Source organism: Engraulis encrasicolus, chromosome 4 (genome assembly GCF_034702125.1).
Source record: "Engraulis encrasicolus isolate BLACKSEA-1 chromosome 4, IST_EnEncr_1.0, whole genome shotgun sequence".
NCBI classification, from domain to species: Eukaryota; Metazoa; Chordata; class Actinopteri; order Clupeiformes; family Engraulidae; genus Engraulis; species Engraulis encrasicolus.
Window position 1 is genome coordinate 13,734,324 of NC_085860.1, and position 22,543 is coordinate 13,756,866.

General features: G+C 42.3%; 2 protein-coding genes across 2 annotated transcripts in view; both read right to left on the reverse strand.

The window, feature by feature from the left end:
* The window catches only part of LOC134447327 (F-actin-capping protein subunit alpha-2), a 20,846-nt gene extending 16,743 nt beyond the window's left edge, over positions 1-4,103 (reverse strand). Inside the window, exons 1-2 of the mRNA XM_063196737.1 lie at positions 3,993-4,103; positions 772-931 (exon numbers count right to left, since the gene is read on the reverse strand). The gene's annotated coding sequence lies outside the window, so the exon portion shown is untranslated. The remainder of the gene's footprint in view (positions 1-771; positions 932-3,992) is intronic.
* LOC134447089 (trichohyalin-like) lies at positions 2,609-12,450 on the reverse strand. The gene is made up of 4 exons (XM_063196374.1): positions 12,348-12,450; positions 10,154-10,312; positions 7,171-9,862; positions 2,609-2,632 (listed from the first exon to the last, which is right to left on the reverse strand). The coding sequence occupies exons 2-4, from the start codon at positions 10,303-10,305 to the stop codon at positions 2,609-2,611; spliced, it is 2,868 nt and encodes a 955-aa protein (XP_063052444.1). The 5' UTR covers positions 10,306-10,312; positions 12,348-12,450.
* Between the last annotated feature and the right edge of the window lie 10,093 nt (positions 12,451-22,543).

The following is a 22,543-nucleotide window of genomic DNA, read 5'->3' on the forward strand; positions in this document are numbered from 1 at the left end:
GGCATTCCTGGCGCTGTCATCAGTCCAGTCAGTAGTTTAATGTCTTGTAACAACAAACATCTCCTATGCTTCTGGAACAGCCTCTTCCCTCTTAAAATAGCACGTGTACTTTTCGGAATCTCTATTTTTTATCAACGTACAGGCTTCAGAATGGCAATTTTTCTCTATTTAGTGTCTGCACTGTCACCCAGTATTACATACAGAATCACCACTTCCTATTTTACCCATGCCTGCAGTTCTCCTAGTGGACAATGTCGAGATACGGCTCTGAGCGCAGCAGCCCGTTCTTTCTGAATGGAGTCTGCACTCCCCCTAGAGTGAAGTACCACCCAGAACATTGGAGTCTCTCGTAATATCCTTACAATATCTCTGGTGTGTTTGAATCAACGATGCGCACACATTCATGAGGACGTCAACTCTGAACGGGTCTATTCATTGAAACTGTGTTGCCTATTCCCAAATTTGATCTTTTCATGAATATTTACAAATAAACTTATATTTACAAGTATATAATAGACATATATTTACTAGTATCATTAAAGTACTGTCAATTTTGCTGCCAAAAACTTCTATTTCTGGAAATTCAAAATGGCAGACATGGAAAGATCCACCTTTTCATGTATAAAAAGTGCAATTTTCCAAGTCATAATGAATGCTTAGAATTTTATGATGGTGGTAAGTATTCATGAAAAATGATAGCAGAAGATAGCAACTATCACTCTGAAGATAAAAGTGTATAATCAAGCATGAAAAAGATCCTCAGACACTAACCTGATATTCTTTCAATGTCCTCCGTAAACGACAGGCCAACTTTTTCCTCCTCTTATTCTGTCTTTTTTGGCTCCCCAGTTCAGCCACGAGCTGCATCTTTTCTCAGCGTTCAACAGCTTCTTCCTCTTCTGTTCCTCCCAATCTGCACACATCTGGAAGTCTATACGATATCCATAACCGAACAATACAAAGACCATGTTATTGAGTGAGTGGTTCAATGAGTGGTACAATAATTATTGTTGGTATAAATCTGCCTGGTACAAATTTACAATAAGATTTCTGATCGTTATGAACATGATAGCTGGGTCTTTCCAAATACTAAAATACTGGCTCATTTGACAAAATCAACTGATGAGATATGAGGCATGATAGTACAGATGGCGATAGTACAGATGGCGACGCCATCCTATGTACTCCACCCAAAGATTTTGGCTCCGCACATCATCTGGCAAAAGCCTCGAGCTCGGTTCTCTCAGTGTTTAGCCAATCAGCAAACAGTTGAGAGTGGTGACGTAGAACTCACCCGCGAATTTTGTTTGTGTTAATGTTTTGACCAAAATTCTGCTTGGGAATGTTATAATTAGGCCATATCAAAACCATATTAAAACATGTTCTGGTCCCCATTTAAAGTCATTGAGGTTTTGATTAATGTCTCAAGGAAGAATTATTGTAATTAATAACTTAAATATTTTTTTTTTGTCCCCAATGCACATTTAGAAGTTTGGGTTGGAGGTGCGCGGCTAGTCTTGGGCACCGGTAAGGGGGTGCGTTAAGAAAAAAAGGTTAAGAAAACTATATTCACACTTTCGTCAGAGATTCTTTAAGTATATAGAGATATGCCAACATAATAGGTTTCTATGGGCACCTAACACGACCAGGTTCCGGTCTGCCTAAAGAGGCGTGTCATAATGCTCCTAGCATTGAATAGAACAGTCCTCAGGTCTGCCTAGGTCTGCCTAAAGGGGGATTTCCCCCCCAATAATAGAACCCGCAAACAATGGGCCAATGGAACCTCTCTCTCTCTACTCTCTCTGCTTTCGTTTTGTTATGTACTGTATATGCTTTTGCGACGCTATATCGTAACAGGCATGCTAATAAAGCACAATATGCGTTTTAATTTGAGTTTGGAACTCAACAATTAATTTAAATGGTAGAATAAGATCAGACCATCTCCCACCCTCCACGGAGACGGATTCCTCATGGCTTTAGCCTGACTGATTGACGGAGTCAACAGTCTGCTTTTCGCCAAGGCTAGTACAGATACATCAAGCCTCACCTAGTTGTTAACCATATAACCACCATATTGAAGGCATTAAGCCTGTATCAGTTTCATTACTAAGCATCCGTATCTGAAGGTGCCTGAGGCATAGTGTAGGCCTACTACACATATTTTGTTTATGAGATAAAATTTGAAAAGGTGGATGGATTTCGACCAAACCATGCCATAAGACACAGCCCCTGCTACAAATTAGCTATTACCAAAATGGCAACGACAAAGTCACAATGTAGTATCGCTAAAGGCCCTATGCACTGTTGAGGTGTAGTACTATGGTCATGAAGTTTTTTTTTCAGTGACTATTACAGTGTTCCACTGGTGGAACAGCGTGCGTTAAAGTGATACTGTCTCATTTTTGGAAATAAGTTCATATTACACCTCCCCTTGAGTTAGAGTATTGTGTTTTACCTTTCTCTGCCGTTCTTTGAGTATGGCAGTGCAAATTTTACCTCCAAGCTAGCCGTTAACATTGAGTCCTATGAGACCAGCTAGCCGCCAGCGTGTTTCATAGGACCCAATGTTAACTGCTAGCATGGAGGTAAAAATTGCACTGCCATAGGCTTACTCAGAGAATGGTTGAAAGTACTGGAGAAGAATAAAAATCAATCATTAAAATCAAGGGGAGGTGTAATATGAGCTCATTTCCAAAAAATGTGACAGTATCACTTTAAGAGGCTACCCAAAAAGGTAAGGGGTGTGGGTAGCTGCCCAATATACATGCTAACTTTGACAGTATTTTGGAGGACCTTGAGGGTTGGACAGGAAGTTGAACACCTTTGGTTAAATCACAGTGGGTTTACATACAGTGTTGAATCTCGCCCTCCAACCCGTGCCTGCAGTTCAGTGTCGGCTGAAACTTGACAATATTACTGTAAGTTCTGAGAAACCAATGTGGATTTCAATGAAATGTACAATAACCTGGGAGTTATGTCCTTCTGATTTCCTACAGCTTTGGCATGTATGAGTCAGGCTCCGCTAGCATCTTGCTAACAAAATTGCTTTACGGCCGTCGTGATCACAGCAATGCAGCCGGCCGACCAATCCAAACGCAGTGTGTGAAGCCACTCGTGACGTCATATTGACAATAAAGACGTATTTTACAAAGATCCAGTGAGTTTAAACATTCAAGCTAAGTGCTGTTTGAAAGGATAATGTATCCTGCTTTTTGGAAAAATAAAATGAAACGATAATACCAATTCTCTCCCAAAGCAATGGCAGCATCGTGGTTGAGCTCCATGGGACCCCATTCATTTCAACAGCCTCTGCGCTCCTTGGCGCTCCTCTGAGCTGTCTGGATGGCGCCACTTAGTGGACAGTACCACCCGGAAAAAGTCGCGAGATTCCTCTCTCGTACTACCCATAAACACTCTCTGGTTAAATTCACCCAGCAAACCCATCCCCTCATTCCGTTAGAGGGACATTCCACCAGTGGAGACATGAATATGTATTGAAAGTGGGTCATATATGTAGTAGAACAGTAGCATACATTTCTAATTTGGTGCCTTCTTGGCCGAGAAAAATTTGTGACAACAATCCCCATAATGCATTGCAACGCTAAAGTTCCACAGGCCACACCCAGGCAGCTCTGCCAGTGACTTACTGGAGCCTCAATGCCAGTGATTTCAAAAGCACTGGCACACTGATCTGGTCTGTTAGCGCATTAGGTCCAACCCCCTATGGGCGGGGTTGAGAGGGTGGGAAAAAGGCTTGTAGTCTCAACAGAAATCCACCTCTCTTCCACTTCCTCCTACAATGATGCAAAATGATGATTTTTACATCATTGTAGGAGGAAGTGTTAAGAGGTGAATACAGATTTCTCCTGTCTCTCCTGCCTGGGGAATTGAGAGAGTGTTGCACGACCATTCAAAAGTATGACTGGGTGTCTAGCAATGGAAAGCCTAATGCAATTGGGTGGAGTGTCCCTCTAAGTGTTTGATTCACTCACCTTTTCATCCACTTTTTTGTCTTTATTTTGTGTGAGGTCTCTGAACCAATCCAAGCCATCACTCTTCTGATCCACTGGCCTTTTTAATGTTTACTCAACTCTTCATTGAACTTTTTCTTTTGAATTTCTTCCTTGAGTCCTTCTTCTGGTCCACTGCCTGTTTGGTATTGTCAACAACATCCTCAAGAAATCCAACCTTCGCAAATCCAAAGACATCTCTTCGCTCTAGCTCTCTCATTCTCCTTTCTGCGTTTAATTTCACTCCACCAATCTTTGGTTTTCTTTCCTCCATTGTTTGACAAACTTTCATTGTTAATGTTTGCCTTATTCACCTCCTCTTTCACTCTTTTCTCTTTTTCTTGCTTGAGGTCTCTGAACCAATCCAAGCCATCACTCCTCTCGTCCGCCGTTCTTCTGGCCTCTTTAGTGTTTGATTTACTCACATCTTCATTGATCTTTTTCTGTTGATTTTCTTACTTGAGTTTTGTAAACCAATCCATGTCATCCTTCTTCTGGTCCACTGCCTGTTTTGTATCTTTATTGTGAACATCCTCAAGAAATTCAACCATTGGTTGACACCTCTTCGTCCTACCTTTCCCATTCTCCTCATTGCGTTTATTTTCACTCCACCAATCTTCACTCTTCTTTTCTCTGTTGTCTGTCAAACTTTCATTTTTAACGTTTGCCTTATTCACCTCCTCTTTCACACTTTTCTCTTGTTCTTGCTTGCGGTTTCTGAACCAATCCCTGTCATCCTTCTCCTGGTCCACTGCCTTAATTGTCAACATCCACTTTTTTGTCTTGGTTTTTGTGTGAGGTCTCTGAACCAATCCAAGCCATCGCCATCACTCTTTTGGTCCACTGTTCTTCTGGCCTCTTTAGTGTTTGATTTACACACATCTTCATTTAATTTTTTCTTTTGATTTTGTTCCTTGAGTTTTGTAAACCAATCCATGTCATCCTTCTTCTGGTCCACTGCCTGTTTCGTATCGTCAACATCCTCAAGAAATCCAGCCATTGGTTGACATCTCGTTGTCCTACCTTTCCCATTCTCCTTACTGCGTTTAATTTCACTCCACCAATCTTCACTATTCTTTCCTCCATTGTTTGACAAACTTTCATTGTTACTGTTTGCCTTATACACCTCCTCTTTCACCCTTTTCTCTTGCTCTTGCTTGATGTTTCTGAACCAATCCATGTCATCCTTCTTCTGGTCCACCGTTCTTCTGGCCTCTTTAGTGTTTGATTTACCCACATCTTCATTTAACTTTTTCTTTTGATGTTCTTCCTTGAGTTTTGTAAACCATGCCATGTCATCCTTCTTCTGGTCCACTGCCTGTTTTGTATCTTTATTGTCAACATCCTCAAGAAATCCAACCATTGGTTGACATCTCTTCGTCCTACCTTTCCCATTCTCCTTACTGCGTTTAATTTCACTCCACCAATCTTCACTTTTTTTTCCTCCATTGTTTGACAAACTTCCATTTTTCTCGCTTACCTTAGTCACGTCCTCTTTCACCCTTTTCTCTCGTTCTTGCTTGAGGTTTTTGAACCAATCCATGCCATCATTCTCCTGGTCCATTGCCTGATTAGTGTTTGCTTTATTCACTACTTCATTTAACTCTTTATTTTGCTTTTCTTCCTTGAGTTTTGTAAACCAATCCATATCCCCACTCTTCTGGTCCATTGCCTGTTTAGTGTTTGCTATATTCACCTCTTTATTTAATGTTTTCCTTTGCTTGTCTTCCTTGAGTTTTGTAAACCAATCCGTGTCATCCTTCTTCTGGTCCACTGCCTGTTTTGTATCTTTATTGACCTCTTCATTTAATGTCTTCTTTTGCTTTTCTTCCCTGAGTTTTGTGAACCAATCCGTGTCATCCTTCTCCTGGTCCACTGCCTGTTTAGTGTTTGATATATTCACCTCTTCATTGAGCTTTTTCTTTTGATTTTCTTTCTTGAGTTTTGTAAACCAATCCATATCCCCACTCTTCTGGTCCATTGCCTGTTTAGTGTTTGCTTGATTGACCTCTTCATTTAATGTTTTCTTTTGCTTTTCTTCCCTGAGTTTTGTAAACCAATCCGTGTCATCCTTCTCCTGGTCCATTGCCTGTTTAGTGTTTGCTTTATTCACTACTTCATTTAACTCTTTCTTTTGCTTTTCTTCCTTGAGTTTTGTAAACCAATCCATATCCCCACTCTTCTGGTCCATTGCCTGTTTAGTGTTTGCTATATTCACCTCTTCATTTAATGTTTTCCTTTGCTTGTCTTCCTTGAGTTTTGTAAACCAATCCGTGTCATCCTTCTTCTGGTCCACTGCCTGTTTTGTATCTTTATTGACCTCTTCATTTAATGTCTTCTTTTGCTTTTCTTCCCTGAGTTTTGTAAACCAATCCGTGTCATCCTTCTCCTGGTCCACTGCCTGTTTAGTGTTTGATATATTCACCTCTTCATTGAGCTTTTTCTTTTGATTTTCTTCCTTGAGTTTTGTAAACCAATCCATATCCCCACTCTTCTGGTCCATTGCCTGTTTAGTGTTTGCTTGATTGACCTCTTCATTTAATGTTTTCTTTTGCTTTTCTTCCCTGAGTTTTGTAAACCAATCCGTGTCATCCTTCTCCTGGTCCATTGCCTGTTTAGTGTTTGCTTTATTCACTACTTCATTTAACTCTTTCTTTTGCTTTTCTTCCTTGAGTTTTGTAAACCAATCCATATCCCCACTCTTCTGGTCCATTGCCTGTTTAGTGTTTGCTATATTCACCTCTTCATTTAATGTTTTCCTTTTCTTGTCTTCCTTGAGTTTTGTAAACCAATCCGTGTCATCCTTCTTCTGGTCCACTGCCTGTTTAGTGTTTGATATATTCACCTCTTCATTGAGCTTTTTCTTTTGATTTTCTTCCTTGAGTTTTGTAAACCAATCCATATCCCCACTCTTCTGGTCCATTGCCTGTTTAGTGTTTGCTTGATTGACCTCTTCATTTAATGTTTTCTTTTGCTGTTCTTCCCTGAGTTTTGTAAACCAATCCGTGTCATCCTTCTCCTGGTCCATTGCCTGCTTAGTGTTTGCTTTATTCACTACTTCATTTAACTCTTTCTTTTGCTTTTCTTCCTTGATTTTTGTAAACCAATCCATATCCCCACTCTTCTGGTCCATTGCCTGTTTAGTGTTTGCTATATTCACCTCTTCATTTAATGTTTTCCTTTGCTTTTCTTCCTTGAGTTTTGTAAACCAATCCGTGTCATCCTTCTTCTGGTCCACTGCCCGTTTAGTGTTTGATATATTCATCTCTTCATTGAGCTTTTTCTTTTGCTTTTCTTCCCTGAGTTTTGTAAACCAATCCGTGTCATCCTTCTTCTGGTCCACTGCCTGTTTTATATCTTTATTGACCTCCTCATTTAATGTTTTCTTTTGCTTTTCTTCCCTGAGTTTTGTAAACCAATCCGTGTCATCCTTCTTCTGGTCCACTGCCTGTTTTATATCTTTATTGACCTCTTCATTTAATGTTTTCTTTTGCTTTTCTTCCCTGAGTTTTGTAAACCAATCCGTGTCATCCTTCTTCTGGTCCACTGCCTGTTTCTTATCTCTCTCATTCTCCTTTCTGCGTTTAATCTCACTCCACCAATCTTCACTTTCCTTTTTCCCATTCTTTGACAAACTTTCATTTTTATTGTCAACATCCTCAAGAAATCCAACCATTGGTTGACATCCCTTCACCTGCTGCTTGTCAATTTCTCTGTCTTCTCCACTGTCTTTTAATCCCATGCCATCATTTTCAAAGCTCACTGCATGGTTCGTATCTTGACTTTTGTCAATGGGAAATGTTTCCTGTCCATCATCTATCTTTAAAGACTTCTTTGTCTCTGCTTCAGCCAACGTGCCTTCAGTTTTCTTTATCTTCGCATGAATAGTACTTTGTGCATAATTTGTACATTTATTTCCTTCTTTGACAGTAGTAACATCATTTCTGCAATCCCCTTGTGCCTGTGGATTTTGCTGGAGTTCATTCTGGTCTGCCATGTGCTGAATTGGTTGTTCCTTCTCTGTCTCTGGGTTTAACTGAAAGTCTTCTGCCCTTTCATTCAATGCCTCCAGTTCGCATGCCACATCATGATTGTCTTCTAGATGACTGTGCTGAAGTAAACCTAGAGTTGCATCTCTTATTTCCATGTTATCCCTCTTCTGGTCCACCACCTGTTTGGTATCTCTCTCATTATCCCCCTCTGCTCTCTCGTGTCCTACAGGTGCCTCTCTTATTTTGGTAACGTCTTCACCACGGCCTCTAACATATTCCTTTATCTCGTGTGTCTTCTTCTCACCCCACTCTGCTGTTTCGTGTTCATTGTCTGTATTTTCTGCTTCTGTCTCTTCAGCATAGGTCTGAGCCTCCGCCATTGGGTGGACATGCTGCTCTTGCTGCAGTTTCAACAGTTGCTGTGTTTTTTCTTTTTCCCTCTCTAGCTCTCGCATTGCTTCCAGCAATTCCCCCTGGCGTTCCTCATCTATTTTACACTTCCTCTCCTCCCATTCCTCCTCAAGTTTCCTCCATCTTTCTTCAAACAGCTTTGCTTCCGACTCCCTCTCCATCTCAAATTGGTGCTCCATTAGCATGCTTTGCTCCATGAGCTGCGTTAGCATGTCTTTCTGTTGATTTTCTTCCTTGAGGTTTGTACACCAGTCCATGCCATCTTCATTCTTCTTTTCTCCATTGTCTGACATACTTTCATTTCCATCGTTGGCTTTATTGACCTCTTCATAGGCCTGAGCCTCTGCCATTGTGTGGACATGCTGCTCTTGCTGCACTTTCAACAGTTGCTGTGTTTTTTCCTTTTCCCTCTCTAGCTCTCGCATTGTTTCCTGCCATTCCTCCTCCATTTTACACTTCCTCTCCTCCCATTCCTCCAGCATTGTCCTCCATCTTTCTTCACACAGCTTTGCTCCCAACTCCTCCTCCATCTCCAATCTTTGCTCCATCAGCTTTAGCGTGTCTTGCCATGGCTCCTGACACCTGCCCCTCTCTATAACATCTACAATTTTCTCCAACTTGCTCAGCCTCTCCTGGTATGTTTCCTGGTGTTGGGGTCGTCTCAGCCTTCCTATTAGCTCCATTATTTGTGCCTCACTGTACATGCTTCTGTTAAATGTCTTCCTCTCTTCCAGACTCTCAATCCTAAGAACAAGACTCCTTTCCCGCTCTAAGAGTCTCCTCTGCTCCTCTATGTCTTCAGAGGTCAGCTGATCTACTGCTATGTCTTCTTGCATTTTCTGTTTCGCCAATTGCTGTTGATTTTTCAGCCTTTTTTCTTTTTGTCTTTCTCTCATCACAACTACCCGCTCTGCCTTCTTCCTTTCATCTCTGACTTCCTCCATATCTCTCCTCCTCCTCCTCATCTGGTTTAGTGTCCTCTGCCGCTGGTCTCGTACATACTCCCTTAACCTCTCCTCTTTCAGGATTAGGTAATTATCTTCTTGGCTCTTCTGCTCTTCTTCTCTCCTCTCCTGCTTGTTCCTCTGCTTGGTTGCCCGTCTACGGAAGCAGCAACACAGTGTTTTTTTGAAACCCCCCCAGCAACCTGTAGACTCTCCATCGCTGTTCGAATGGGGCTCCACCTCCATGTCCACATGATTGACTGTGTCGACTCCTTCAGCTTCCTGAAAACCCACCACTTGCTCATGACTCACCTGATTACAGCCACCTTCTGACTGGTGACCTCTGACCTTGCGCTTACACTTCTGCTGGCTCCTGGCCAGATGATGCTTGGGGGGCTTTGGCAGGTGGTCGTATTTTGGGTCGTCGTCGGGACTTTCCCTATAGGCATGTGTACGGGCCAATCCATCATTCCGACCTCTACAGGTGGTACTTAAACTCTGAGCACTGTAAATTGGAAGAGATAAATAATCCCATTAAAAACAGAACATGCAAAGGAAATAAGAATGCTCAAATGGATCTAAAGCATGTTTGATATTAACCCATTAAGGCACAGTGTAATAAATTTGCTGTTACCAGAATGGCAATGACCAAGTCGTAGTGTAAGGCCCTGTGTTATGTCATAGTATTGCAGTATGGTAGTTAACTTTTTAATGACTATTATAGCTTGCCACTGGAGGTACAGCGTGCATTAAGGGGTTTAAAACTTGTTTTGTGCTGTCTCACAAATTATTCTACCTTGAATTGCAGGCACTCTCAACTTGAGTATCTTCTGTCAGTATGTGCCTGAAAGGTTTGGCATCTGATCCTTCTTTCCTCTGCCGTCTGGCGCTTTCTTCTGTAAGGTCACTGTCAGATCTCTGCAGTGTTGATTGTAGCCGCCTTGCCATGATCTGACTTTGAGATAGCACATGTTCAATAGTTCATCAGTTAAACACTGCCCTCCTCTGTTGGATAAGTGTCATAACAAACCCCAATAACATGTGTCACTAGTAGCGCGTTCAGGCCGACTGAGAACCATGCTCGAGCCCATTCCCGCACCTAATCACGAACTGGCCGTCGTGTTCACGCCACAGACATTTGCGTTCGCGAACCGGAAAGTTGGTTCGCAATGCGAACCGCAAAATACTAGGTTTTTCTCTGCGAACCGTGACGACAGCGTGGCCGTCAGCAGGTTCATCCGGGTAACACAGTCACGTGCGGAAAATGTTCAGTGGTTCGCAGAAGCACTTTAGTGCCGAACGTAGCTGGTGCGGGCACCGGCTCCGTTCTGGTCGGCCTGAAAGCCCTATAGTAGAGCCATAAATATGATCAGCCTCTACAAGTGATCTATCAGTAGTTGCTCTACTCTACCACAACATTTCACTGTGACACTTGAGTATAAGTTCGGGTCTACACTTTGAGGTGCGATTTCATCAGCTAAATACATAGCTTACATCACAGTGTCACCAAGCGCTGTTTCATACCACCTGGCAATCCCACACTTTCAAACCATGCCTCTTAGCCATGCACTTGAGTGTGTGTGTGTATACAGTACAAATGAATACAGGTTCTGGTTTTCTGATCTCAGTTCTAGCCTCTGTCTCCCATCCCATCAACTCAACACAATCCCATCAGCCCCCTGCAGCTATTGAGGACAAGTTAAGTTCAGACAGAATTACTTTAATACAGTAATTGTATATATGATTTATTTTTTTACTTTTTATTTTAATCTACTTTCTAGTCTTGTCTTTGTGTACTGTCTTGTCTTTGTGTAATTGTCTGTCCAAATGTTTATTGTACTCCCAAAAGGCAAGACAAATTCCCTTCAGGGCAATAAAGGTGTATTCATTCAAATATAGTGAAAGACACAACTCATCCAGCACACAAACTGTTCTCCCTTCTACCATCAGGGAAGCAGTACCGCAGCAACCTGCGGTCTCGCACAAGCAGACTGAGTAACAGTTTCTTTCCACAAGCCATCAGACTCATCAACACACTGAAGAAAACCACATGAACATTCCAAGGTCACTGGAGGACGGACATTACATGAACATTTCTTTCACCATGCCACTGGCACTTTACTCTTGCACCTTGTATAGGCCAACAGATCTACACATTTCACTTTACTAGTATGACCACTGATTACTTCTGCTGCTATGTGTGTGGTTGTGTATTTATTGTCAAACAGTATGTCAGACGTCTTATTCAAACCTCTGTGTGCTAACCCTCTAAAATAGATTTTTTTGACGATTAAGTAGGCCTACACTTGACTTGACTTGACTGGTCATCAATGCAACTTCCGAGTCCAAAAACCCCAAGCACTTTCCTCAAAAAGAGCTGCCATGTTGAACCAATTGTGTGCAATGGGTTCGAACCATGGCTGTCATAATTAATAAGTACGGATATTTTTTTAAATGTGTAGCTGATAACTTATGTCTTAAAGCATGGCAGATAACATTTCGGACAAATATTTCACCTTCACAGAGACCTTTTAATATACACCACCCAGATGCACTTTAGGAAACGTGTTGTCCCACTTTAAGTAGACCATAGGTCCTTACAACCAAACATCCTTACAACCAACCATCTTAACATGCAGTTTTCATGGGATGTTCTTTTTTATTTAGTCTACAGGAATAAACAGGAATTGGGCTATTGGGTTAAGAACATTATTATAGTGATTAGAAAAAATATTGTAGCATAATCTCGGGAAAATAATATTTGCAATAGCGCTTCATTATGCACATAAAGTGGTGCTATTATTCAAGCATCACATGAACACCCTGTAGGCCTACTGCAACACACTGCTTTCTGCTGAGCCGTTGAGGCCACACGTGAGCTCAAGCACAGTAAATTCTATTCTGCCTGAACAATTAAAGCCATCTTTCAGCTAGCTGTTATAATAAAGACCCCAAAAACCCAAATAAATAACAATAATGAACACACTCACCTTAAAATACACAATCAGAATGTAGAGGTCAGGGATATGCCAGTGTAACTGTGTGGAATCCAAATCTCATCAACAATGGAAAAGCTTTCCTCTAAACTAGTAACGTTCGCCATTAGGCCTGCGTTCAAAACTGATGTGTTGACATTTCTTGACATGAACATTCTATTCTGTAGCTACAGAATAACAATCATGGTAGCGAATCGATTATGACATCACACATAGCCTACAGTCAAATCACGATTCGATTTGAAGCAACGCCGCCGAAGATGTTGCGTCACTAGGAGGGCGCAGATGTTACCGCTGCAGGGAGATAATGTTGCATGCCGACACAACTTCAACTTGGGGTCGCGCTGTCGACAGTTGCTACCCGTAGACTGTTGCTATATCTATTGTAGCCTTTTATTAGGTCGGCTGGCAGGTATGTTATTACTGGCGGCGAAAAGCTAGGGTGGCCGTGGACAGCTGCGCATCTACAGCACAGCATGCTGAAAAAATAACCTAGGCTACTTGATGAATGCTTGGTGGGGAAAAAAAGAAGAAGAAAACAAAACACTGGCAGAGGTGTCAAACTTAAAAGTAAATGTATGGTGTAGTAGGCCTACCTACAATAGGCCTACTAGTAGCCTACCGGTATATCACATAGGCTGTTACCCCTGTTACTGCATCCATTACGCTGACGCTACCTAATGAGGTAGAGAGTTTTTGCTCTAAACATTAAAAACCCATTTAACAAGCCCACCTCAAACTTGATCCAACCAGCGCAGAGTCCCAACGTGGCAAGCGATTCATATAGTTTTTCCCCCCCCCGGGGCAATACAATACAATAGCAGCAATGCTCGTGTACAGCAGGGTAAGCCACTTTATCACAAACTATGTAGCATTAAAGGACCAATTCAGTCAATTTCAACATGTAAGTACCTGAGTTTTTTTTTTGTCTTCAGCCTTTTCCGAGATATTGGTCATTGTAATGGGGGCAGCGCTTTGTTTACATTTCCAAAAAAACGTTTTTATTTATTCCCAAAAACATCCGAAAGGTTATACAACATTAACAGACAATTGAAACCCTGAGACGAAGAACCATACAAGTCCAAAAAAAATGTAAATGTCCAGAATTGTAAATACCTGGCAACATTTGATTTTTAACAATGACATTAAGTTGTGATGCCACCGCTCATCTGTTTAGAAGGTGCAGGATTCAGTAGAAATTTCAGTATAAAAAGAAGACAATCCGCACACTTCAGGACTATTTTTGTGCAAAGAAGCTTTACTTGACTTGCAAGCTTTCGGTCCTTAGACCTTCATCAGGCAGAGTGCATACAAACAGTGCTTGTGGTTAATATAGGCCTACATCATCATGTATATTAACCACAAGCACTGTTTGTATGCACTCTGCCTGATGAAGGTCTAAGGACCGAAAGCTTGCAAGTCAAGTAAAGCTTCTTTGCACAAAAATAGACCTGAAGTGTGCGGATTGTCTTCTTTTTAACATTGACATTAAAAAATCTTATATTATTATAATTAAGAAGCTTTTGTTTTCTGACTTAAAAAAAAAGTAATGTTCAAACTGCAAATTAAAAAAACATAGGCCTATGTTCAAAATTTGAAAATGTGGACTTGTATGGTTCTTCCTCAAACAGCAGTACCTTTTGGGAAAATATTTGGAGTAGGCCTATGTTCATTTAAAAAAAAAAAAATGTAAACAAACGCTGCCCACATTAGAATAGCTCATATCTCAGAAAGGGCTTAGCCGAAAAATGTGGCATCACCGGGTACTGACAAGTCAAGGGTAGCATGAGCAATACAGCAGCATATTGAAATTGACTGAACTGGTCCTTTAAATCCGCTTGATGACAGCTGCTAAATGTAAACATTCCCACCATTATGTCTCCACTGGGTATTGATGGTAATTGCTCTGCACATCGTTGGCTTGTTCAACACTCTTGCAGTTGCCCTCATTATAGCCCATCAGAAACAGTCGTCCACAAGTGTGCCACAGCAGTGGCACAAACCAAGGAGTGTCAAAATAAAATCAGTGTGGTTGCCGCAAAAGCAAAAGCAAGCCTACACTGCTGTTCTGTACCCTGTTACTGTATTATTACCCTGTTACTGTACTATTGCTTTCCAGTACAGAAATACATCTTTCAATACAAATACAGTAGGCCTATATCACATTGTGAAAACAGTGGAAGTTACAAAGAAATGTGTTGTACTGCCCCCCTCAGGAACTTTGAAGTGACAAACGATAAACTGCCTACAAAAGCAGACAAGAGTAGCCATCAGCTATTAGGTGAACAAACCTGTGGATATGACCACAAGCAGGGAAGCCGACAGGGTGGGACAAAGGGGTCAGTTGTCCCAGAGAGAGGCAGAGAGAAGGGCCCCCTAGAATTGGGTCCTCATTGCATTGCATGTATTGGGTGAGGGGCACCCTTTTAGATGACTGTGTACCGGGCCCAGCTGTCAGCGGCCCTGACCACATGTACCCACTTGAAGTGGCTGGTGCACTGTGTAAGATGGTGGCCAGAGTAGGTAGGCTACTTGTGGTATATGCAATGTGTCATATTCAACCCGTCCACTAGGTGGAGCATGTGCCTACTAATACATGAGTTGGATACAGTAAGATCACCAGAGTAGAACTACAGTGCTGGAGATGATGCCACGCTCCTGTAATGCTCTCATACTTTCACTTGGTTTAATAAAAGTACAGCTATGTGTGTTTCTTACGACACAACACTACTGCAACTATGCAGCTCATTGAAACTGTGCTATCAACTGCCAAATTGGATCTTTTCATGATTGTTTATTAAGTAATGAACTAGTATTATCAAAGTAGGCCTACAGTGAGTTTTGCAGCTAAAAATGGCTATTTATGGAAATTCCCCTTTTCATGTATGAAATGTGCCATTTTCCCAGTTATAATAAGTACTTAGAAATTGATGGTGGTAGTAAGTATTCATGAGAAAGGTAACATGGCTTAATTTGCAAAACGGTGTATCTCCATTTTTTGGCTTTTGCATTTTATTATTGGAAATGACTGTTCAGGTCCTATCTATGTGTGAATTCTTACCATTCAAATATTTTGAGAACATACTTTTTTTAACCAATGCAATTCAATGGAATGCCCAATACAAAAATGACAATTTCCCAACATTCTACAAAATGGAGATACACCGTTTTGCAAATAAACCATTCAGAAATGAGCAGCATGAATCCTGGAAATAAACAGCAAAAAATATTACACAGTGCACCTTTAAGCCATGTTGGTTAAAGCATTAAGGCTAAAAAAAAAAAAAACCCACACACACAGGTGGTGACAATAGGCTCGGACACAACCACGCTGGAAAATGTTTGATCAAAACGTGATCTGCTTGGTCTTCAAAAGGCGGGGATAACTGCATCGCAGCCAAGCTGGACACATCCAGACCGGAAGACTATGACGAGATTTGAACAGCGGCAAAGAAATGTATGCCTGTGGCGTTAAGTTCTGCTAGGAAGACGAGACAGTAACTCACACTCATCACTGCCCTTAATTATCCAATCATAGCTCCCGGTTGGGGAATCCCGCCACGTCACTCGCTTATCCTCAGCTTTCAGCCAATAGAATGTCTACTCCTTGGTTTTAAAAAGTTTTTGTCTGTTTCCGCTCTTTGCTACTCAGCGTAAGCAGACGCCGACGCCCCACCTCCATCCCCTTCAACCTCCATTTCCTGGACCCAGTCTCCTTCAACCTCTGTCTCCTTGGACCCCATCTCCTTCAACCTCCATCTCCTTGGACCCCGTCTCCTTCAACCCAGTCTCCCCGGACTGCATCTTCTGCAACCTTTGTCTCCTTGGATCCCATCTCTTTCAACCTACATCTCCCGATGTCCTGTTTCCCTGGTCCGCTTCAGCCTCCTTCAGCCTTATCCCTATGAGCCATCGTCACCAGTTGGTCCCTGTCCTGTAATGGGGGTTGGCTTCGCCCCTGCCTCATCATCGGCAGGATATGAGCCCCCCGGTTTACAAATGATATTCTGCAGGTCGGGGACCTGCGCCAAAGAGAAACGTTGCCTCCCTGTGTATCAATAAATACATTTCATTTAATTTTTGTCTATTGAGTCTTCTATGGTAGAAATGTAAGCTGTGGCGTAAAGTCCGACGAGACAGTAGGAAGACGAGACAGTACCTCACTTTCATCTTATTTGTCAATCGAGTCTTCTATGATAGAAGGTTTTTGACAGCGGGTGCACCAGGTCGCCCTCTCGTGGAATGAAATTATCACGGCGCTAATTCCATGACGCGCTTACCGACGTTGTCTCATGGTTAAAATATGCGAGTCCCTCTCTGCCATCTGTAGAGGAACCTGATGGTCTTGAGGTAGAGATACAGGTTAACACCCGGTGAATCAGGGTTCGACTCTTCGTCAATTTAGTGATGATTTGGCTTCAGTTTCGTGTAATAATTCAGTTAATTAGTACTCACTATGGGCTTTTCATTTTGTGTTTTGGGACCCAAGTCGTCATTCAGATAGGACAGTTTTAAAATGATATAAGACCGCCAACCCATCTCGTGGGGATTGAACCCAGGTGTTCAATATGTAACTTTACTATGGCGCGCCAACCACAAAGGCCACTCTGTTTCGTGCACTTTCATACATAAAAGACAGCATAAGTCACTCGCAACAGATGTGTTTCCACATTCACCATCAGCAACTAAAGACTTCCTGTGTTTCGATTTCGATGTTTTGAACCGGGGACATCACAAATGGAAGTCAGGCGCGCAACCACTACTCTAACCGTCGAGCCGGTGGCCAATGGAATAGTACTGGTTTTGTAACCAACGGCATACATTCCTAACGCGGTGAAGATGGAGCATCTGGCGACAGGGTGGTTTGTTTCTCTTTTTTACTGTTGCAAGTGGGTTGTGCGACCATACATATGGATGATACCACTCTGAGTATGCTGCATTTGAGCATGAAATGCATTTCAGCATGTAGAAAATGAAGCACGTTCAACTACACGCACATGAATCACATAAGCTATGAACACCGATCACGTCAGATTCCTCACATCATGGAGGAAGTCCCATGCCAACGCAGTTGCTCTTGTGGTACTGGGTGGCTGCTTGACAAAACTTTGTTCTCGCGATGGTTTAACGCCATGTGACACAACTGCCGCGCAGAGGTCACTCCCTTAAACTGCGTCGTGAACGGAAATTCTAACCAGGATGCTTCACGCGGACACAGTGAGCATGCTCGCTGCCTTGCAAATTTGCTGCCTGGCTGAAAAAACGGCATCATGAACGACCTTAATGTAGCCGGGCTCCGCCCTACTGGTGACGCAACGTCTTCGGCTCAGCTACACACAGTAGGACAGTAGGTCAGGAGCTTGCTCAATAGGCACGGTCGCAACCAAGCATAAAAATGCTTGATCAACACGAGATCTGGGCTACCATTCTCGAAACCTTCGTTGCTAACTAACTTAGCAACTAACGACTCAGGTGCGACAAAACTGTTTCTGGAACACTTCGTTCAGACTTACAAAGTCCCAATGTTTACAAGTAATGTAGTTAGTCGTTCGTCCAGTGCTGAAGCGAACGACTCAGGTGTTGCTGCAAAACGAAGTAGGGGCTGTTCGTCAGTACTACTGTCGGATTTGGAACGAATAGCATGGTTAGCTAGTTCACCTTTGTTTTGGGATGCACGTCACTCTTGCTCGTGGTTTTGGGCGGGTTCAGGCAGAGTTCAAGCAACATCAATCGATTACTGCCACCAAGTGCACAAGCCTCTGACCCATACTACACCAAAATGTCTAGTCATGTTACGAACAGAAAAAAACCCACACCAACACAGTGTTCAAATATGGGGGGAAAATATTGTCCAAATAGGCTTAGGAAATTCCACATTCCACAATCATGTTTCACGAGCTCCGATCAATCAAAGCGGCGCCAATAAAAGAACCCTGTTTGATTACCATCGGGATTTGAACCCACACCAAAAGCAGCATCTCGCATGAATGCAAAATATTTAACCATTCACGTATCTCCACACATGACGGAATGAAAAGTATATTTTGATTTAACTCCAATAAGCATAGGCTACATGGAAATATGCTACATGTAGACCCTAGTTGTCATTATAAAATGCGTTGTTCACTAATTAAAAAAGGCCACCAGTGTGCGGTGATCCTTCTCGTTTTCCTTGCTTTGTAGGCTATGCCTTGTTCTACAATAACTCCAAACTACATCATAGGCTACAACAAGTTAAAAAATGGACATTATGCAACTGCATAGCCTGTTGGAATAGTGCGTAGGCTAATGGAAAGGCACTTGGAAAGGCGAGCGTGATGACAAGAACTGGACGCTTCTTCACGTTTGTGATAAAGGGTCTGACTATGTGCCAGATTGATATTTATGTAGCGGGTGGAATTGCATTCTATCACCCATTTCCCGCAATTTACATTGATTGGAGGAGCAGGGTTTGCTTGATGACGGGGCGGACTCCAACTTCCCATAATTAGACTGCAGTGAGACACGGAAGCCCTTTCGCTTCCTTCCGTTCCACCACTGACCGGGGGTTGTGTTGTTGATGTCGGGGAGGACACTCTAGCTGGTGCTTCTAGCTGTAAGCGAGTGCGTTGACTCGTACAGGTAAGGAGCATTCTTTTCGCTATAGGGCCTTGCCTTCGGGGAGGGTTCTTTGATTTGCCTCTAATGTGCGCTCTCCTGTCGTGCAGTCTCTCCTGCTGTAATTGCTCGTGGCTCGGCTTGTGGCTGGAGCACTGAAGTCCTCCGAGTAGTGCGCGAAGCGTGTGCAAGGTAGGATAAGTGATCTTTTTATTACGCTGACAGTAGGCCGCTTTGTTACCTGTAAATATGGGTCAAACTCTGTCTTAATTATTTTTAGCTTCTGCTACGGAGATCCTTGCGCCATCACGAATCAGATTGAGGCTACGTGCGCAGCATAACCACTCGGTATGTAGCCTATACATGATGCTGGTAATCCCTATTGTTAAAATTGCTGTATCCGTCGGCTTAATTGTTATACCCCATGTTTACAGGGCGGGGAGTGACCAGCAACTAGGGTGACTCAGCGGCATCACAGGCTTCTGCTCTGTTTGGGAACATAGTCCCCTTTTGGGTTAGGCCTACTGCTTTCCACTGGCGCGACAGGTCGTGGGCTACTGTGGTCGGGTTCTATCGACGCAGGCAGACCCCCAGCAATGCGCAATCTCACCTGCTGACTACCTGCACTCGCGGCAACACCGCTGACCGCATAGGCTATTTTGTGTTTAAGTTTTGATTTGATTTATTTTGTGGTTGCATAGGTGGCAATGTGCAACACCCTATTTTGTGATTATTTTGTGGACGTGGGGGATTCGTGAGAGGCATACCCCTCGCCTGTTTCTGTTGTATTATTTCTGTTGTCTTATCAAATTTAACTGAAGACATTCTGTTTTCTTTTGTTTTTGTTTCTTTTTGTTTTCCGTTGGTTTGGGGGATTCATTTTGTTGGACCTGACCTGACTGGGTCTTCTGAGGTTTGTTCCTCAGATTGCAGCAGCCTAACTACATTGGGGAGACTGGCTTCTCCAGGCCCAGTGGGTGTCTGTCTGTCTGTGTGTGGTGTGTGTGCGTGTGTGCGAGCGTGTATGTTCAGTGGTGGTTACTTAACATTGGTCTACTTTATTCCTTCAACCAGGGTGGCTGCACTCCTTCGGCGCAGTGTCTCCGCGAGCAGCATTGCCATAGCGAAGTTAAGTAGAGTGGAATGCATTAGTCTGTACTGAATTGACATAGCCTATACACTGTACTCGATCCTGTGTCTCAAGCCCCTTTTCTCTCTTCTATATTTTGGACAGGTGTGGTTGGAGTGAGGCAACCGGCAGGCAGACCTTGGTGGTGGACCCCTCTTCACTTTCTTTGCTGTGCCGCACGACGGGTGTTTATTAGGGCTGTAACGATACACCTACCTCACGATTCGGTTTGTATCACGATTTTCAACCCACGGTTCGATACACCCCACGATATTATTATTATTAGTATTTTCTTACCTCTCGATTTTTAAAATATATTTTCTAATTCACATTAGAATAAGTATGAGCGATAAAAAATGAAGAAAGAATTTATAACCCAATATTGAGGTTTTATTACTCAAAGCAATGCTGTAGAAAAACATTCAACAAACTTTAAAAAAGCATCACAATGAAAAAGTAGGCTTGAACATAGCTTAAAAATATAAGGGAAACAAGCTTCATAAACATTAAATAACCAAATAACTTACATTTTCTGAGGTAGCAGACTGTAAAAGTAAACAAATAACATTTATCTAGAACAAAGTGCAATTAAATTAAAATTCCCTTACAATCCGAGGAACCAGGTCACCCTAGTGCCTAGTACACTGAACAAATCAAATAAGAAAGTGAAATAACAACGTCCATCACCAAACCAGATTGTTTGATTTAGGAGATTTTGAAATTCTTCTTCAAAAACACCATGATGTCAACATTGTCCAGTGAGAGGCATGCTCTTTGGGCTGTGACGATGTCTCCAGCAGTTGAGAAGACTCTCTCACTTGGGACAGATGTGGCAGGTATACCAAGAAAACGCTTGGCTAGTTTGGATAAGTGGGGAAACTGTTTTTCATGGTCTCTCCACCACACAAGTGGGTCTGACTCCACTGAGAGGCTTTGCACAGATCTGTAATGTTGTACCTCCTCCTCCACCACCTGAGGGAAACGCTTGGATGATGATGTCCCTTGATCAGTAGGAAACCAGTCTCCGAACAGTTCAGCCATTGGCGCCTTTTTTGCTGGCGGTGGACTGGTGCTGGCGCTGGTACTGGCACGGGCACTGGAACTGCTTGTGGAGCTCTCCGCTCTCTCATCATCTCTCTCCTCCTGCCTGACACTCTGGGCCTAAAACAAATCAATAGAAAAACTAGAATGGGCACTCGGTAGAGCGCAAACCTTCGCCTACGCCACTTATTTTTTTCTGGCCATCTTCAAAGTGTGGGACATGACATTCTCCAAATTTTGGTGTTAGTTTCATTTAAATTGGACCAGAATATTGTAATATTACATTTTTGGCCCAGTCTTGACCTCTTATTCAATTCAGCATGCACACGTTCTTCTGGCATATAGTGCTTGGCAAAGAAAAACGTTTTTGACCTTTCGTGACTTTGACCTTTGACCCAATCACTCCCAAAAAGTAATCGATTGTTCCTTGGGTCATGACCAATCACCCCACTAAATTTCATACAAATCGGCTCAATTTACGTTTTTGACCTTTTCGTGACCTTGACCTTTGACCCAATCACTCCCAAAAAGTAATCGATTGTTCCTTGGGTCATGACCAATCATCCCACTGAATTTCATAACAATCGGCTCAATGTACGTTTTTGACCTTTTCGTGACTTGACCTTGACCTTTGACCCAATCACTCCCAAAAACTAATCAATTGTTCCTTGGGTCATGACCAATCATCCCACTAAATTTCATAAAAATCGGCTCAGTTCTGTCTGAGTTATACGAAGTACAAACAAACATTTTGACCTTGACCTTTGACCCAATCACTCCCAAAAACTAATCGATTCTTGCTTGGGTCATTACCAATCATCCCACAAAATTTCATAAAAATCGGCTCAGTTTTGACTGAGTTAGACGAAGTACAAACAGACAAACAGACATATTGACAAATAAATACACGGCGGGCAAAACATAACCTTCTGGCGAAGGTAACAATATGGTCTTACATAAAATATCAAAGTAGGCAATAATTATGAAACCATCCCATAATGCAAGACAACTTCACAGCACTGTCTTTACAGATGTATCATGCTGATTTGATCATTAGGCAAATATGCACTCATTGATATTAAAATAAAATAAAATTAATTAAAATTAAATTAAATTAAAACATGTTTACTAAACGTTAAATAAACAAATATTTATTTATAAGTAAGTACCTGAGCAGTGTGTGAAAACTGTTCCAGAATTTTTTCTGTCAGGCTGTTGAAGATTGATGTTGTGGTGGTCTCATCCAGGAAGGGTAGGGATTTGAAGCGTGGGTCAAGTGCAGTGCTCACATGGAGGAAGTCACTCCCCAGATAGCAAGCTGACATTGAATAGATATTGATTTTCCATCTGAATCATCAGAATGGTCGACATTGAAATATTGATGCAAAATAGATGTTGAATCACCATTGTTAAACCGATGTAA

What these genes read in the sequence shown, in the direction of transcription:
- LOC134447089 (XM_063196374.1), bottom strand. Translation starts at nt 10,305, where the DNA reads ATGGCAAGGCGGCTACAATCAACACTGCAGAGATCTGACAGTGACCTT. An exon ending in GAGAGTGCCTGCAATTCAAG is followed by an intron (nt 9,863 to 10,153) that starts GTAGAATAATTT and finishes TCCAATTTACAG; the next exon opens with TGCTCAGAGTTTAAGTACCA. An exon ending in GGAAAACATTAAATGAAGAG is followed by an intron (nt 2,633 to 7,170) that starts GTGAATATAGCA and finishes ATTCTTCTCCAG; the next exon opens with TACTTTCAACCATTCTCTGA.